This window comes from Megalops cyprinoides, chromosome 15 (genome assembly GCF_013368585.1).
Source record: "Megalops cyprinoides isolate fMegCyp1 chromosome 15, fMegCyp1.pri, whole genome shotgun sequence".
NCBI classification, from domain to species: domain Eukaryota; kingdom Metazoa; phylum Chordata; class Actinopteri; order Elopiformes; family Megalopidae; genus Megalops; species Megalops cyprinoides.
Genome location: NC_050597.1, coordinates 8,340,298 through 8,358,814, shown reverse-complemented (window position 1 = coordinate 8,358,814; position 18,517 = coordinate 8,340,298). Strand labels below are relative to the sequence as shown.

The 18,517-nt window shown below is 41.3% G+C and overlaps 1 protein-coding gene across 1 annotated transcript in view; it reads left to right on the top strand.

Moving 5' to 3' along the window:
* LOC118790297 (protocadherin-15-like) overlaps window positions 1–18,517 on the top strand; it is a 205,604-nt gene that overhangs the window by 126,539 nt on the left and 60,548 nt on the right. The window contains 6 exon segments of the mRNA XM_036547202.1: window positions 2,869–3,003; window positions 8,372–8,521; window positions 9,571–9,764; window positions 10,475–10,607; window positions 11,161–11,240; window positions 13,853–13,946. Of these exon segments, the coding sequence (XP_036403095.1) occupies window positions 2,869–3,003; window positions 8,372–8,521; window positions 9,571–9,764; window positions 10,475–10,607; window positions 11,161–11,240; window positions 13,853–13,946 (786 nt within the window).

Sequence of the window (18,517 nt, the reverse complement as noted above, 5' to 3'; positions counted from 1 at the left end):
CCTACCAACTGAATATTGTGCCATACATATTCACTCTAGCCTTAACTTTTAAGTAATTAATTGGGTGGTTGGTTTTAGTTTGTAGCACAGCATTACAAGTTTTGCATTTACTGAAATTAAATATAAATGTTGGGTAGGACTGAAGAGAGACCTTAGCCTTTTTTAGCCCCCAAGGCACATACTGATGAAAGTGGGGATCAAAGATCAACAAAGAAAAAAAAAAAAGATTATGAACTGTTTTCCAGCCATGCCACTCGTGTCTTATGTCTCTTTATTTTAGATCGCGCCAGATGCTACGCCTGTAGGTATTAGGGACTGCTGTAGTGCTGTGTTGACTAGGAGTGTGGAGTTTTTTATTCTTTCTATTTTGTAGTGTGTGCTTCTATCATAGTTTCAGTCGTATGTCGTTTGATGTGTTCTATTGAATGGTTGCATGGTTTGGTGTTCCTTAAACATTCTGAGGTATCTCCTTTTTTTCTCTCATATGTTTCCATTAAATCCTTCAAATTCATTAGAGGGTTAAAAGTTTTTTTTAGAAAATATACAAAGTTGTACCCTCTGACACATTGGGGAGGTTTTGCATTCAGTGGTGACTTTCATTCAGTTTATAACAAGCGTATAAATTTTGAACACTAACCAAAACTAAAATGAAAGAGTTTTGATTAATTCAAACTCAATTTCATGGATTGGTTTGCAGCACTTGTCTCAATTAGCCACCATGAGTTGTTTGTTATTGTCTTGTTTTTTCACATGAGGATGCTTGTTTATCTTTTCCATATGCCTAAAGCCTTTTATAACACACAAGGTACAAACGGCAAAATGGCGAAAGAGTTTTGCGTCTTTTATGAGGCAGTTTGACTTTTAAAATGGGAGTAGTGCTGCCGGGTGGTATAAATGTGTGTGTGAATATGAAGAAAAAATATAGAGACAAAACTTGAGCATTTTTCTGAAGTCACTGTTAATTGTACATAGAAAAATCTGATCCTAGGCCAGCACATGAGGACTCTCTCTCCACTGTACACAGCACCCCACTGGCTAGACGTGGGCACGGTAGTGAAGCAAATCTTGTACAGCGATAATTTGTTATGCCATTTTGACATAAAAACAGACTTTTGGTGTCTGGGTGCCATTTCTTAAGTTTTACATTTGGCAGTAGGCAATAATACTTAGTTGGGTTGCCTATTGTTCATTCTTGCCCCACTTATTTGCTTAATGACAGAATCAACTGTTCTACCAACAACATTTTAAGGAAGATTTTCTGTTTGTTGGAAGGGGAAATAGTTCTTCCCCTGTCAGGCACTCTCATCAGCCAATATTTCTTTTATGTCGGCAGGTTAGGATGAGATGTGAATTTTTATCAGCCGAATTCATAAACTCGCACACCCTAGCGATGCTTGGTTTGTGCTCCACATCCACAGAGACCATAACGGAAGTCACACAGTACTTCAAACACCTTGACAGGTGTGCTTTTTTCTAAAAGCTTGAAATGCAAGGTAAAACACACAGTCTCAGACAGGAACAGAAACTCTAAAAGACATTTTTAACAAGTGCAGTTGCTCTTTCTCAATCGCTTGTTTTGCTGTCATCCACACATCTTTATGATGTTGAAAAGGTATTATTTATTGCTGAAATACACTGAAAGGTCCACAGAGCTGTCTCTCATATTGTGCAAGTTTAGGCTAAATTACACTTTCACACACGCCTTTAGAAGAGAATAAATATTTTAACTAAAGTAAGTGATTCTGGAATTTGCTTGTTGTCAGATGAATCATTGTAAGATTCAATCACAAGTGTACAGCAAGTGCAGCTATAGAACTGTGCCATAGCTTTCTAAAGGGATTCAGAATTGCATTTTAATTTGGTTTGTTTAGGTAGCTTTCAGGGATTTCAGTGGTTTCAGTAGCAGCATGAATTTCATACGGGTAAGAATGTTGCGTCATAAGGTTTTCAGTTTCTTCTGGTTAGATATTCCCCAGAGAGTACAAAGACCATTATGCTTTTAAGGGACTTTGTACAGTGCTTGTTTTTCTTTTAATCTTTCATGTTAAGCTCTTTGATTTATGCTGCGTCTGTGTGTATCTTTTGCTCAGCTTTGGTATTAAGGCAAATTTGGATGATTTTCATTCGGCCGATCATCCCATATTAGTACGTATTCCGCAATTACACGTTCTCATAATAATTTCCTATCAAAAGAGTGCCATTTAAAATCTCATGGGGTCCGTCCGTGCAATGGGCGGATAGCTCAGGAGAAGGATTCTGTGGATGGTTTAAAGCAGGGGAGGATGGGAAATGGGGTGGCGGTGTCATGCTCAAGTGTTTGTTCTCAGGGCAAGGGCAAGGCAAGGTCAGGGAGCTATTATGGTGTGTTGCGTGAAACAGAGTTTGACATCCAGAGCTCATGCATGCAAGGTGTTTTTTTTTTTGATAACCTCTTTTTTTCCCATTCAGATTCTGTCATTTTTTTCCTGAGAATCACAGCAACTCCTTTTAGCAGTCTGTCATTGGTAAGATGAGGGAAGCATTACGCTTTACCCTTAATTCATAACTGAAATGACTCATTCTTAAATGTAATGATTCATTTGAGTCATTCTAAACTTTAATGGTTCATTTGAGTTATTCTGAACCTTGATGGGTGAATCTGGCTTTTGAACTGCAATGATTCCATTCAATTTCGTCAGCAATTAGTCTGTCCTTTTTTCCTTGGCTTGATTAGTTCAAATCGATTTCAGACAACCTCTGCATACGGTCACCTTGATACCAGGTTTGAGTAAATGGCATGGTGTCGAGTATGTTCAATGAAAGGATAACTTGTCTAATAGGAACTCCGATCTGCCATGGTAACACTTTCTTTAAAATCCTCTTTTAAAGACGACAGATCCCATGCTGCAAATAACCTTCGATGCCTTCACCACCGTCTTCACATTGACTCCATCTGGGTTAACCCGCTATCTGACACTGCTGGAGCCAGTAGACCGTGAAGTAAAGCAAACCTACACCTTCAGGGTAAGAGCTTCCACATTTCTTTCAACCTCCGCACTGTCCACTAACCTCCATTATACCTACATCTCTCCCCTACATCTACACCTTCATAGCAGAGACCCCTCTGGTTCCTTATTTACCCAGTTCCCATAATTCATTATTTTATTTTATTGATTTTTATTTACTGCTATTTTGTTCTTTCATAGCATAAGCACCATGTTAACATGATCCTTGCCTATAAGACTATACAAAGGTGCCTTAAATAGAGAGATTATTATTAGAGAGTCAGTTATTATTTGGTTATTATTGAATTATTTTAGTGCATTGTTGTTGAATTTTAGTTATCTTTGCTTTAAAAAATACAGTCTACCTCGAAGCAGATATTGCCATTTAAGGGAGAATAATATTTACAATATTTAAAACGATTACGCTCATCTGATGGTAAACATCCTAGTTTGTGTGAGTATTTCTTTTTGTCTTGAGGAGTTTAAAGCTAGCATTTAAACATATAAGATTTAATGCTTGGAGCCAAATGTCACGATGCTTATGGTGGCTTATGCTGTAAAGCCAAAGAATGTGTTATACTCTTCCAATAAATACCACATGCACTGGATGTCAACACCCATTATGAGTGAACAGTTGGTGTCCTTACATAAACTGTGAAGACGCACATAAACACTCAGACACACACACTACACACACACACACACACACACACACATTTAACAGAGTTTAAAAAAAAAAGCAAAAATGTAATGGGGGTGTAAATGCATTCTCTGAAAATTTTGATTGGGTGTAAACAGGAAAAGGGAATGTCTTTATTGTATTATGCTTGATGCATCGATTTGTTTTATTAACTCTTCTTATAGCCTCCTCAGCAGGCAAACTGCGTAAGAATCTCTAATAGTGTTTTCTGAAAATGACATGCATAGAGGGGACAATGGAGCAAAAAAGGTCATAATACACATTTTGAGAATTTGTCTTGTAACCTTTTAGCATGAAGTAACAGCAATAGAACCTTATATAATTGTAATGTATAGGAAGAATTACACTTACTGAATTGAGTAATTCAGATAAATTGTTCAAACTTTTCAGAGGGAAAAATTTTAATAAAGGATCTTAATTTATGTTTGTATCAAGATGTCTGTCTAGTTTACAAAAAAGTATCTTAGTGGCTAAATCTTAGTGGAAAAAGTGTAGACTAAAAAGACTCTTGTCTCTGCTATAAGGGACTGCAGAAGTGGAGGTTGTATTTCACACACCTTCCCATGAGGAATATCCATCCTTCTTCAGGTGGACTAGAGGAATGAAGGCCGTGGCAATCCTGGGCTAGATGGCATTGAGTTAATCAGGCTTTTACATGTGTTTGTAGGCCCGTCACACAGTGACACCTTGCTCAGCCTGCGGAGTCCCCCATGGACAAACTCACCGCTTTTGCGAGGAGAGAGATGTCTATTAACTGGCGCATTATTCCAGTCTAAAGATAAGCCTTTCCGCAAGTGCTATCAGTTCATTGTCAGTCTTAAATGGAGAAATGTCACATGCAGAGAACTGAAGTTCTCCTCAAATGAGCGCTATTTTTGAATGGGATCTACTTTTGTTGCACCCCCAAGCCCCTTTACTTGCTGAGCAGAAAAATCTATCTGCTGTTTTAAAGGCAAGCATTGAAAGAGAGATTTGGCCTGGGCTGGTCTGGGGACTGTGGAATCCTGAGGCCTAGCGTCACACATGCCCCCTTTTCAGTCTGAGATCTAACATCTTTAGGAGGCACGCAAACCTCAGACAGAGGTTCAGGCTGCGTGTCACAGTACACCAGGCAACTATTTCATGTTGTTACCCTTGCCACAAGGGTAATGCAGTCAGCTTGATGTGGGCACGTTTCTTTCTGTCTTCCTGTCTGCATCAAAGGGGCACAGTAAAATAAAATGTTACCACTTGAGTGACACGGTTGAGGATCTGCATCTCTCTGATTGAGGCTCGTTTCTCTGATTGTGTTTGTTGGTTCTGTTTTGCTCCTATCACTTCAAAAATGGGCAAAGCTGATTCCTCTGAGGCGACTTGTGCAATTCCGAGGGGAGAATCCAGGAGAAGTTCGAATTCTCTGTGTGCAAATTAGAGCTTGCACTTTGTTCACCCTGCCTCTGATCATTCTCTGAGAGTTTCTGCATTCTGGAGTTTCGGTGTCTGTTCTGCTCCTCAAACCCGCAGTCAGAGGTGGGTCAAAAGAATGAGTGATGGGACACTCACCTGTGAAGACCTCCAAGATCAGCGCCGCCTGATCATGGTGTCATGTGGGACTGGGGACACACTTCATATGATACAAGACTCTGGCTGGCAGATTGCTTTTGTGGTCACATTAAAACAAATCTTCTCATTGTTAAATCCATTCGCTGACAAAAGTGGAAGTGCTACACACAGGAAATGGTTGAGGGTATCATGCGCTTCAAATGACAGCACATTCCTTTTATTGCTCAGTATAAGTCTTCAGCAATAACTCAACCTCATGATCACCTCTTCCCTTATTCTATCACACTCAGCTGTACTGACGCCTTAAATTCGGCTTCTTAAATGAGTGTGGTGGTAGAGTATCAAAGCGGTTAAGGAGCTGGCCTCAAGTCCCACTTGTAACACTGCGGTTGTGCCCTTATTCAAGGCATTTAATCTGGATTTCCACAGCTGTCATCCCTCAGTCAGATACTGTGTGTGGAAGGTGAGCAATGTATACCATGCGTTGTAGGAGTGCTTTCCATGTAAATAAATGTTGGAATGTGAAACCTAAATAACAGTACAAAATTCTTGCCTTGTCAGTTGAAATATGTTATTTCTCCTGAATATGTAGAATGTAGATATGTCTGGGGTGGGGTGAGGCTTTGTATTGTACATTCCATTCCATTTTTTTCAATGCCTTACCCTCCACAGAGCTGAGAGCAAGTCCCATCTGCTAGGAATTCTATCTGTGTCAGCACTCTGAAGTATAGTATTATTAAACATGGGAGACAGGAAACGCCAAAGGAATATACAAAGGGATTGTCGCTTGCTTGTGGGTGCGGTGTTTACTGAGGAGGTCTCCTCTGTTTTAACACAATTTCCATTCCCGTCGTGGGAATCACACATAAACTCCTCTATGACTGTAAATAAACTGTGTGCAGCAGTGACACGCACAGGGACAGCTCTGAACACGAAAAGCCTTTTCAATGTGCATTCAGTGTAGAGTGTAGAGTTACCATTGCTGATAGATTTGAGCAGTGCCTTTCCTGTCTTTTGAAGCCTGTGCTCATTTATACAAACAGTTGTGTACCCATTTGAGTAAAGCTACGGCTGTTTCCTGCTCCCAATTGTGATACCGCAATCACGTTTGGAGGTGAAAAGGAAAGACTAATACTAATTATTAATACTAATAATTGTTCCTGGTGCAGTAGGGAGTCAAGCACTTTTACTGAGCCAAATGTAAGAGTGTAACTGCCTTAAGTGGTACCCAATCAAGCTCCATTTAAGAAATAAGGTGCTAATCTCTAGCTGCTTTGAACCCACACAAATATATATGATGCAGGAATTACCAAGCAAATGAATTAAAATTTGCTTGGTCTCTGGCAAAGGGGAATATGCTAACATTTGTTGTTTCGGTCTGTGCAAGTGAACACACTCAGGTTGCTCTCTGTGAAGAGGTGAGGGTTTTATTTTTATTTTATTATAAATGTATCTTTATAGGAATTATTTGCCGATGAGCCAAAACATTATGGCCACCTGCCTAATATGCTGTTGGTCCTCCGTGTGCTGCCAAAACAGCGCCAACCCGCCGACGCATGGACTCCTGAAAGTGTCCTGTGGTATCTGGCACCAAAACATTAGCAGCAGATCATTCTAGTCCTGTAAGTTGTGAGGTCGAGCTGCTGTGGACCGGACTTGTCAGTCTAGCACATCCCACAGATGCTCAATCAGCTTGAGATCTGGAAAATTTGGAGGCCAGGGCAACACCTTGAACACTTCATCATGTTCTTCAAACCATTCCCGAACAATGTGTGCAGTGTGGCAGGGTGCATTTCCTGCTAAAAGAGGCCATGAAGGGGTGTACCTGGTCTGCAACGATGTTTAGGTAGGTGGCACGTGTCAAATTGACGTCCACATGAATGGCCGGATGCATGGTTTCCCAGCAGAACATTGCCCAGAGCATCACACTCGCTCCACTGGCTTGTCGTCTTCCCACAGTGCATCCAGGTGCCATCAGTTCCCCAGGTAAATGGCGCACGCATACACAGCCATCCACGTGATCTAAAAGAAAATAGGACTCATCAGACCAGGCGACCTGCTCCAAGGTCCAGTTCCGATGCTCACATGCCCATTGTAGGTGCTTTCGACGGAGGACAGGGGTCATCATGGACACTCTGACCAGTCTGTGGCTACGCAGCCCCATATGCAGCAGGGTGCGATACACTGTGTGTTGTGACACATTCCTCCCGTAACCATCATTGAAATTTTCTGTGACTTGTGCCGCAGTAGACCTTCTGTCGGTTTGGACCAGACGGAATAGCCTTTATTGCCCTCGCACATCAATGAGCCTTGGGCGCCCAAAACCCTGTCGCCGGTTTGTGGTTTGTCCCTCCTCTGAGCACTGTCGGTAGGTACTCACCACTGCTGACTGGGAGCACCCCACAAGCCTTGCCGTTTCAGAGATGCTCTGACCCAGTCATCTGGCCATAACAATTTGGCCTTTGTCAAAGTCACTCAGGTCTTTACTCCTGCCCATTTCTCCTGCATCCAACAAGTTGACTACGAGAACTGATTGTTCACTTACCATCTAATCTACCCAGACCTTGACATGTGCCCTTGTTTGGAGATGATCAAGGTTATTTGGTTCGCCTGTGAATGGTCATAATGTTTTGGCTCATCGGTGGATGTAACTATACCAGTTTGCAATCTGCGACTCTTAGGGGAGGAGAATATACATGGCCAACCCTTACATGACTTTGCACTCGCTCTTGTGCAACATGAGATCAATGAATGGGCAGTGAGCTCGACGACAGATACCTTGTGTCGGGCCATCCTTTCAAGTCACACAGGCCCAGAGCAGCGTGTGAGCACCACCCCGGCTACAGAAGCACCTCAATTTAAAATGTGTACGATACAGATAACTTCATGCTGGACATTTATTGCTTTTCTTCAGCTTAAGTGAGAAAATTGACAAACTTTGATCTCCTCTTGCAGAGGGGGTTTTCCAGAGCAAACATCCAGGTTAATATTGGCTTTGGTCAATAGATTTGCAGAATCAGCTCTCTGATCTGCCTAGAAAAGTGTTTGAGTTAATTTTTTAGAGAGGTGTTAAGAGGAAGACTTGGGATAACTTTAATGCAGTTTTCTTTTTCTCTCTTTATATCTTTTTCCTCTCTCCTGAAAGATGGTGGCCTCTGACGGAGTCAAGGAAAGCACTGCAGTGACCATTATCATCGTGGTGATCGATGCCAACGATAACACTCCAACCTTCTCCGAAGACTCCCATAGTGTCAGTGTTCATCAAAACATCCAGCCTGGGGAAACAATATTACAGGTAATCAATATCCCACTGGCTGTTATCTGCAAACAGTCCAGTCACTTAGAGCAGTACAGTAGTGAGTCTCATTGTGTTGTTTTACAGGCTACCCCTGCTTGTAAATAGCGTTTTTAGGAAAAAATTGCTGCCGTTTTTGTCTAGCCTGGTCCGCAGTAGGCGTTCTCTTTGATTCACGCGGCTTGGGAGAAGCCGGCCGATAAGTCCTGTTTCGCAGTCCAGGCATGATCGCAGCCAGTCACTGGGGCATGCTCAGTCAAAAAGACTGATACAGAAAGGTCAGGATTAATCTCTCTTCAAAATCAACCGTTCAGTTTTGGAGAAATGAGGTTAGGGGTTGAGGAGCAGTCGACATGACCACCGATACATTTTTATGAGCGATTTATGATTTGACTTTGGATCACAAGAAAGGGCTTTATTTGATGCAAGGCCCTTTTTTCATGAGCCAGACAAATATTAAAAGTGCACTGGAGCGTAGATTAACACAGCTAAGCCCCCATACAGGAAACAGCTGGGACTGCAGCACTAAAGGCTTTCTGGGGTGTGGATGTTGGGCACCCCCACTTCTTCCCCCTGTTGGGCAGTCATTATTCTCAATCCTCAGCAAAACATTCAGCTGTGAAAAGCTTCAGGGCTGCTATGGTCCTTAATAAGAAATAGATGCAAATGCTATGAAGTGCTGTGCTTAGTCTTTTCGTACCGCAGTTGTGTTTAAAAGAAGCAGGGATGCACATTGAGATTAATCTGATGTTCTAATTATCTATGGCTCCCAAGGTCAATTATTTAATTAGTAGAGATCTGCATCCGTAATGGATTCCATGTTATACTCCTGATGATTTTGTATGATTTTCTAGGTCTTATCTGCCCTTATCACTGTTGTGACATACCCAGCCCTCATAAAAGTTATTTTATCTTATTTGACTCATTCCTGATGATTATATAGAGGTAACCTTGCTTTGTATGTGGGCCTGAATAAAAGCATCTACTGAATTAACAGTAAGTATTTGCAGATGCATTAACAAAAAGAATAACAATGCTGTTACTGTCAGGTGACAGCTCAGGACGCAGACGACGGTTCGAACGGGCTGATCACCTACGAGATCCTGGATGGCGCCCAGGGAGATTTCGTCATCGACAGCCGCACGGGCGTCATGAAGGTGGGGCCGAATGCGAACCTGGTGGAGGGCCTCTCCTACGCGCTGACAGTGAAGGCCTCAGACAATGCCCCCATGTCTCAGAGGAGGTAAGAGCATTGCCTAAGGCTCTTAGGGGGACGCAGCGGGATTGGCTTTCTCGGCCTAGTCGCTTTTCATCCAGGCCCTGAGTCCCACAAAACCTTGTTACCTCTCTTCCTCCAAATCGATACAGTCCTGCACGGTGATGGATTTGTCCTGGAATTGTCCCGGGCATGTTCTTCCATTATTACCCTCTGATGTTACCCACTCTACCATTCCATCTGGCACTTAGGAAAGTGGCAATGAGGGGGGGTGTCCAGAATAATTGGCAATGCCTTCCTGGTAACACAATTTAATCTTGCTGCCATTGTGCCCTCTGTCAAGTCCTGTGCTTACAGGATCAATATCGCTCCAACAACATATGATGAAGCGTAGATATTGCTTGTTCAGGTATTTTATTGAGTTAGTCTGTTGCAGTTGCTGCATTAATTTCTGAAGCCACGAAAGGGTAGCAACCGAATGTGGTTATGGGGGCACTGAGCTGCTCTGTAAAAACAGTGTCTGCTGCCCTCACAAGCCTGGCCCTGGGGCACGTTGTGTACTGCATGCTGCTTTTTGTTCCAGCTAAGTTCTTAATTATTTAGGCGTGATTGAGGTGTGTACATAATACTGATATTGATCTGACATCAGGTGACAGGTATTTGTCAAGTCTTTGTGAAAGAAGTACGTTTGAAGGGGTGTTTGTGCTGACAGACTCAGAGACGTCCTCTCATTCCAGGAGTTCCGTCATCACAGTGTTCATTGAGGTCCTACCGCCCATCAAGCAGAGCCCACCAGAATTCCCGTTCATAATGTACAGCCTGGAGGTTAGCGAGGCCATGAGGATCGGAGCCATTCTGCTCAACCTGCAGGTGAGGAAGGACCACAGATCTCTACGGTCACATTCATGTCTGACATATCCACGCAGAAAAATGTATATGCAGCACAAGCAAAAAATGGAGTGATTCACCTAGGCAGGTAGTAATGGCTGCTGCTTTTCCCTTCACAATACATAACAAGTGTGAGCAGGACTTTTTCAAAACATTTTTTTTCATTTAAGTGACCAATGATAATGAGGAGGAATGGAAAATTGTAGTACTTATGATTTCAGAAGAACTGAAAAATTTGTTACTCATAGATAAGGAGAAAGCATCTTTAGATTGATGTTATATTTCAGATGTTACAGGAACAGTGAAATGTAAGTTGGCAATGAAATGGCTAAATGTGGAAGTGTTTATAGATTATTAAAAAATATTACATTGGTGTCATGTAGATGGAATGTAGAATACAGATTATAAATGAGCTTTTAACCTGAGGGTGGTCTGATGTCTGAAATCCAATGATGCCACTCTGATCTTGTGATGATAGTTAAATCACCATATTTTGTCTTATCTTATTATTATCTTATTTTCTACCCTATCTCAGGCAACAGACCGTGAGGGGGAGCCAATCACATACCAAATCCTGCAAGGTGACCCACAGAATATCTTCAACCTCTCTGAAACGTAAGCTCATGCAGGAATGTATCATAAAAATGTATGTTGTTTTGTCTTTTTCCCCAAACCAAGGTCGCCCTGATGATAGGACCTTGGAACAGAGGACATATGGGGTCCATGGTCACATGCTCAATTAATCATCTTGGGAGTAGGGTTGGAGCCTTTTTTTTAAATTGCAGGGGTAGTGATTTTATAGATGTGTCCGACTGCGGCCATCGGTGTCACATTGACAGACAGCATTTGCGGATTTGTTTCTGCTAGTGTTTAATCTGTGTGTTGATCAAACAGAAGATTGAGGACACACAATCAGAGTTGGCGTTATTGTGACTAATGGGTTATATCTCTGAAAAGGGGAAAGAAAGTCACATGCTCATGACTCCATTTGCTTACAGTTAATTTGAAGAATCAGTGATTCAGTGTGCATGCATTTGTCTGGCGTCTGCAAATGGAACTGACTGTCTGTTTTCCGTTGTCTGTATGAGAACATACATATGGAAAGGATAGATTAAAAACATGAGTGATTTCAACATGAAACAGACCAGCCAGTTTGACCTAAGACCACGATGATGAATATCCCAGTAGTCTTCAAGTTCATAAAAATTTGTTCAGTCTTTTTCAGGGCTGGCATATTAGGTGCTAGTTTTCCGGGTGAGAAACTGTGGTTATATTCGTTATAAAACATACAATAAGGTTCAGTTACCGTATGTGAGTGGTGTACGGAAATGGAAAGAGGTTGGAGAGATCCAAGATAGGGCGAGCATCATCAGACATGGAAAATGTCCTCCCGGTCATGTCTTCACACGGTACTGACGAATTTCCCTCAGATTGCAGTCTTTCATCTCGCCGGTGTCTCCTGACGCCTCAGGGATTGCCAGGCTAGATGAAAGTCTCTGCAGCTTGTGAAATACGTCAGTATGAATGAAAATAGACTGATCAAAAGTGATTTCCTCATTTAAAAAAAAAAAACAGGATGAGATCATTGTTGTTTTGAGTTTTTTTTCCTCAGGGAGGCCGAAGACACTATCATCATGGTTAGCTTTAGTGAAGACCTTGATCTGAGGTTATCAGCTGTGTTGAGGCAATTCCTTTGCGTGTTTATTTCACTTAGATGGTGGGGCGAAGTAAGTGCACTCCGTTTTTAATTGGCATTTAGAAAATGCAGATTAAGCATCACTTAAACAATATTCTGGATGAATGTAAGTACACGAAGTCAAAGTAACAGTATGTACAAGGATGCGCTTAATAAAAGGCACTGCTTCAGCTCTTAAGAAATTAATCCAGGAGAAAGTGGTTGGATGTACCATACATTTGAAAATCAATACCCCCCCCCCCCCCCAACACACACACACACACACACACACACACACACACACACACACACAACCAAACACTTTCCTTGGGTTTCATTTTTTAATGAATTGTTAGCTGCATTATTCTACATGTACTGAGGCATCTAACCCAACATTTTAATCTGGGCAATGGTCTTCGACATTCAAGATATTCTTTGGAGGTCCTAATTTTGCCAGTAGTTATTACAGATATTACAGAATCCAATCATTGTACTGTACAAGGCCTCAGCCTTGCTTGTGCCTGTCTTATAATGGCTGCTGTGATTCTAGAATACACAGAGCCAACATTCCGGAAAACTTTAAACTGTAATACCTCCCTGGGAGCAGAGGCAGACACTTAGAAGATGTGAGAAATGACAGGAGTTAATCTTCCTCCGTATTCAGCAGTACTCTCTGAATGCGAAGGAATCATTGTGTACGCCTGCCAAGATAATCCAGCGCTTTGATAGCCAATGTAAAGCATTATACCGCCTGACTATTATGCTGCCTGTCATCATTTGAATGCGTGTCATCAGATGTGGCACTTTGCTGTTCATCTACCTCTGTTCATTTCTGTGCAGCGCAGTGTGCTTTATGTGAAGCGGGGCTTTTACTAGCTGTCACCCTGCTTTTGGCAATACTCTGCGTTATAATGCTTTCTACAACGTCACACGTCCTCAGATGATTCATGAAAAAAATGTATTTTTCAGTTGTACAAACCCCATTTATGTATTTCATTTTAGGACCATGGAACACGTGACATTCATGTTTAGACCGTTTCCTTTAATTACTGCCATGGAAATAGGACAGCATTCACTATTCACAGAAATCATGTAACCACATTCACAAAAAAAAAAATAAATAAATAAATCAGTTTCAAGGGCACTTCACCGTGAGCATGCTTGAGCCTTGTGAATGTGAGAATCCACCTACAAAACCAGAAGTCAAATTTAACAAAATTTCAAACAAAATCAATTGCCTGTCAGTGTCAGACCACAATGTGCTTTGCCCTTTGAGCAACCTGTTTAAGCAAGTTTTAAGATTTACACAGTTTATTATTACTTACACAGTGTTTTGTGTTCATTTGTAATTAAATGATTAGTTAATTAGTTAATTAAATGATTAGTTCATTTGTAATTAAATTAGTGAAAGTGTTTGAGTTGAAAGAAGAATTATTGATTGCTTAGATTCAACGCTTTGAAAGGTTCCATAGCAGTTAGATTGAATGAATGCCTCTCTAACTGTATTTACAGAAAGCCTTATATGTGGCCTCCTCTTGTCTTGTCTTCACAGTTCCGGACTCTTGATTCTGACCAAACCGCTGGACAGCGAGACCGTTGATCAGTACAAGCTTATCGTCACCGCCTCCGATGGACAGCCTGATGGGGTAAGACAGCAGGGCCCGGTGAACCCCCCGCCCCCGGGCACTCCCCCTTCATATCATGCATCATAAAGGGAAAGGGTACACTCGTGTCCCATCCTTACTGAACTGCACCCGGTCCTCCAAAGAAGGTGGCGTCTGACCCAATCCCACCCACATGTATCTTAGCAGATGAGGGTGCAGGGCAGAAGAGAATTTAGGTCTAGAGAAGTGAGGCTTGAGACAATTAAGTAAATGCTGTGTGAAAAGATAACAATAAGAACACTTAACAGCTTATTTTAATTTAACTTAAGATTCACAGGTTTGTATGCTGTCCTAAGACCTACAAATATTACGTTACAGTATTGGCATTTAGCAAATGCCCGTACCTAGAGTGACCTACATAGGTTGCAATTTTTAAATGCTATCCACAAATGTATGTCTTGCATAAGATAAATGGTTTTAATTAATAAGCTGAAGCATGGAACTGATAGGAAAGACAGTACAGGGAACAGCAGTCTTTTACCTTTTGCAAGGAGCAGTAGTCTCCTGTAGGGCAGCTGAAGATATCATAATTAATCCTAATTTTACCTGACAAAAGGCATCTTACAAAGACCCAGAAGACTGAGATACAGAGCAAAAGGCCACAACTTCACTTATCAACACATGTTATGACAAGCTTTCTTTTATTTTTACTAAGCTGTTTCCGAAAGCATGTATTGTTATATTCCATTGCTTGAAAGAGAAGGAAGGTGCAGTAATATCTTGCTTAATTGGGGAAATGTTCAGTAACTGCTGTAATGACTCCTGGGTTTTGCACAGACCTGTGGGGATACCCAGCTCATGAATTCCTCTGATCCAGAAATATTTCATCAAGTATCCTGGTGTAAAGGGGGAAAAAAAATACATAACTCTCTGAAAGTTCTTGAACCCTCTCATCTTTTTTCACCTTTAACTCAATGAGTGTGGTGTCAGAGACAGATCTGTGTCACATTAGAGCTGTAATACCAGCAGCCGCATTTTTAATGGAGGTTTGACATGGAACACTGTGACCTTTATGGAATAGGAAATTCTGTCTCCTGCCAAATACTGATAACAGACTAAAACCCCTAATTTAATCATTATCCACCTGCATTGGTGAGCAATCCTCCGAGCTGTTTTCTCCGTGAAGTATAAAAAAAAAGCACACAATCTCTTGAAATAGGAGGTTTGGGAGAAGCTATGCAGTGCTGTGTAATAAATGTGAGGTGAAACATAAAGTAATATTTAAATCTCCTCCACAAAAAGCACCCAGACCATCTCCTGGAAACACCATACCAATTCAGCGAAGCCGAGCTTGTTTATAAAGAGTCTTTTACATTTCCTCCAATTAAGATGACGTTGGCCTTAGGTCGTTGGGGTACATGAACCAGCTGAGTAGAGATCAGAATCTTTTGACAGCAGTGAAGAAAGGGGTAAGGCTCCAGGTCAGGGCCACCAGCCGCAATGAGACAGGGCTGTGTGGCCCTGGGTTACTGTCACTGGGGTGACGGAGCAGGGAATGTATCCCAGGTTTAGTGTCACTCTTGAGTGATCGAGTGGCTACAGCCAGCTTAACACCAGTGAGTGTTAACTGTGGGGCTTCACTGAAGGAACTCATTCTCCTGTGCTCTCTGTCATATCCTAGCAGGGTGCGATGCCCAGATTATGAGTCATAGTCGTCTGTAATTAAAACATAATTACTGTAATCATGGGGAGCAGACTTCAGCAAGAATAGGACAACTTTCTTCAATCACCTTCATGCAAATTTCCCTTTGAGAAGCAAAAGTTTGGCAAGTGGCAAAGTGTATTTTAATGCGTCAGTGACCAGATTCACACCAAATTGCAATCAAAGCTTTCTCTGTCACTGAACCTCACTGATTTTATGCGTTTATCACCAGTGATCCATTTTTAGTTTGCCTTCTTTTCAGCCGTCTGTAATGCGTAGAGCAGCTGAAGGGCATAGATCTTTCTAAACACAGGAGTGAAGGAACGTCCGCCAACCTCAGAGCCACTACAGTGCTAAAAAAGATTAAAATGTAGCTCTTGTGTATGCCGTGTTCATTTGCTCAGCTCACGGAAGAATGACATGTACCCATAAACAGCACACTGAATGACTGCATGCACAGAATATTCAGGGCTCAACACCTGCATACACTGCCTGCATCCATAAGAACCAAACACATTGCATCACCCATACCGGAGACCAGGTAGCTCATGTAAGTATTATGTTGGCTATTATGCAAAGCACTGAAGAGATACACCTAAATCTCAGGGCCAAATAAATGTGCACATGATTACACATGTGTGGGTTATGTGTTTTTATAGTCATTTTACAGACATTTTTTAGACATTCTCATGAATATTTTAATATTGACCTTGGCCGATTGAAGGAGGGGGTAATGCGTCTCCCATCAAAAACAGTTTTTATAGCATTGGCAAGAGCAAGTTTTGTCATTCTGTTGTGCTCCAATTCTCACTGTCATTGCTTTGAGTAATGCATCTAAACTTATTCCATCAATGCATGATTATACATTGATGTATTTGGTTAAACTGCCCTTCCCAAATGGGGGTTGTCACAAATCACTTGCAGAGTGCAGCAGAAAGGATGTGATGTGAGGTGGGTGAAAGTGGTCAGAACCGGAGGAAATGATCGTAATAGTACAGCTACTCTAAAATGAAATTATTTTGTAGAAACACTGAATGAGCTAAGATTGGTTGCAATTCCAAAGCCAAGACAGGCACCAAAACGGAAACCTGAAAGGGTAGAATCAGGTGTCAAGGAGACACGGAGATCAAATGATTTCCCTGTGGACACACCCTGAAACTCTGCTCAGACTGTGCATTTGGGCAGTTCAGTTTACGGTGTATTCAATGTTAGGCAGTTACTGATACATCCCATTCAGTGGTGGCAGCCATGTTTGATTATCAGCTGTGGTGAATACATAATGACATTGGCATTCAAAGCATGTCCTATGGTGGAATATGATTATGGAAGCAATGTACATATTGAGTTACCTGGAATAAATGGTTCCCTGTTTGGTACAACTTTTATTGAAATTACTTACGTGAGGAGATCTCCTCGTAAGATCTGTGTTTCGGTGTTTTTCATTTTAATGATATTTGTGCTCATGTCCCCTTTTTGCTTTGTTATTTCAGCATGGAGGGAGGCTCATGAAAGGTTTATTATTCATGATAAATTATAGAAACTCATTAATCAACATCAGAATCAGGGGCCGTGGACCCAGTGACATGTTCTGCTTTGATACCGGCAGGCTAGAAAGAATCTAATTGCCTTCAAAGGACAAGAATGTCTTATATTTGTGAAACAGCGTGAGTTAATCCTTCTCTCCATCCAGGCCCTGTTATGTTCGGCCTCTGATGATTGGTGTCGATTGAAATTATAGTTGACAGCCTCTTCCTGAAGGGACAACTGCTTAAAATATCAATCATAGACCCCCATGGTCATCTTAAAAACCCAGTGAGGTCATTGCTCATTTACAATTGGACATTTATCATTGGATAATTAAAATAGGACTATCTGTGAGAATGTAATATTTTTTTGTATCTTTTAAACCAGGTTTAACACTGCGCTGGGTGGGCAGATTTTATTTTACTGAACTGGGTTTGCCTCAGATACATGGAACATTGTGACTGAAACAATATTGCTGAGGGAACAAGTGATGTTTCACTGAAGAGATGATACACAGGTGTCAGGAGCTGCCATAGGGTTCCCCTGCTGCTAATGAGCTCAACAATCTTTCAAATACCCATACTAATAAAAAAAATCCCAGTGATATATGGCAGATTGTGCATCCACAGATAACCATAATTTGATTTACCAGAAAGACAGGGTGCAGTGTGTGAACCTTTGGCATTGGATTAAGGTTGGTCAACAACCTTCATCCAATGATATACATTTTGCTATTTGTATATCATTGGATGAAGCTATACATCCAATGATACATGCTATACATTTTCCATTACTGTCAGTGTGGATTTTTTTTTAGCATGGTATTTGTCAAACCAAAGCACATTCTGCTGAGAGTAGAAAATGAAATGTACACTGAGGAGAGCAGGGCTGATGTGTTTTGTTTACCCTTGCAAGTGGATTTCAGTCCAGGATACGCTTATTGACCATATTTTGCATACACAAACAAAGAGTGCGTTTAAGTGTTGTAATGGCCTTGGCCATTTTTGTTCCCATCAGTAGGATATCATTTTGCAATGTGTCACGGTCCCAAGGTATACAAGCAAATGCAAATGTTTTGCCACATAATTGGTTTTTAGATGCCAGATGAAATAGAATTTATAAGTGTGGAGTAATGTCTATTTACTCAAGTAAAAGAAGCTTTGTGTGTGTGTTCACAGTTTCCTGGCAACATAATATTTATTTGAAGAGATTGCCAGAATTGAATGTCTGCTGTGTACTGTACATATCTCAAGTAGTCAAACTTTGTGTTTTTAATTTTGTGACAAAATTGATGCATTTAATCAACATAATTAAATATCCAACACTATATGTGTTTGTGCTGGTTTTGCTCTCATAGTTTTCACTAATATTCAGTGTCTTTTGAGCA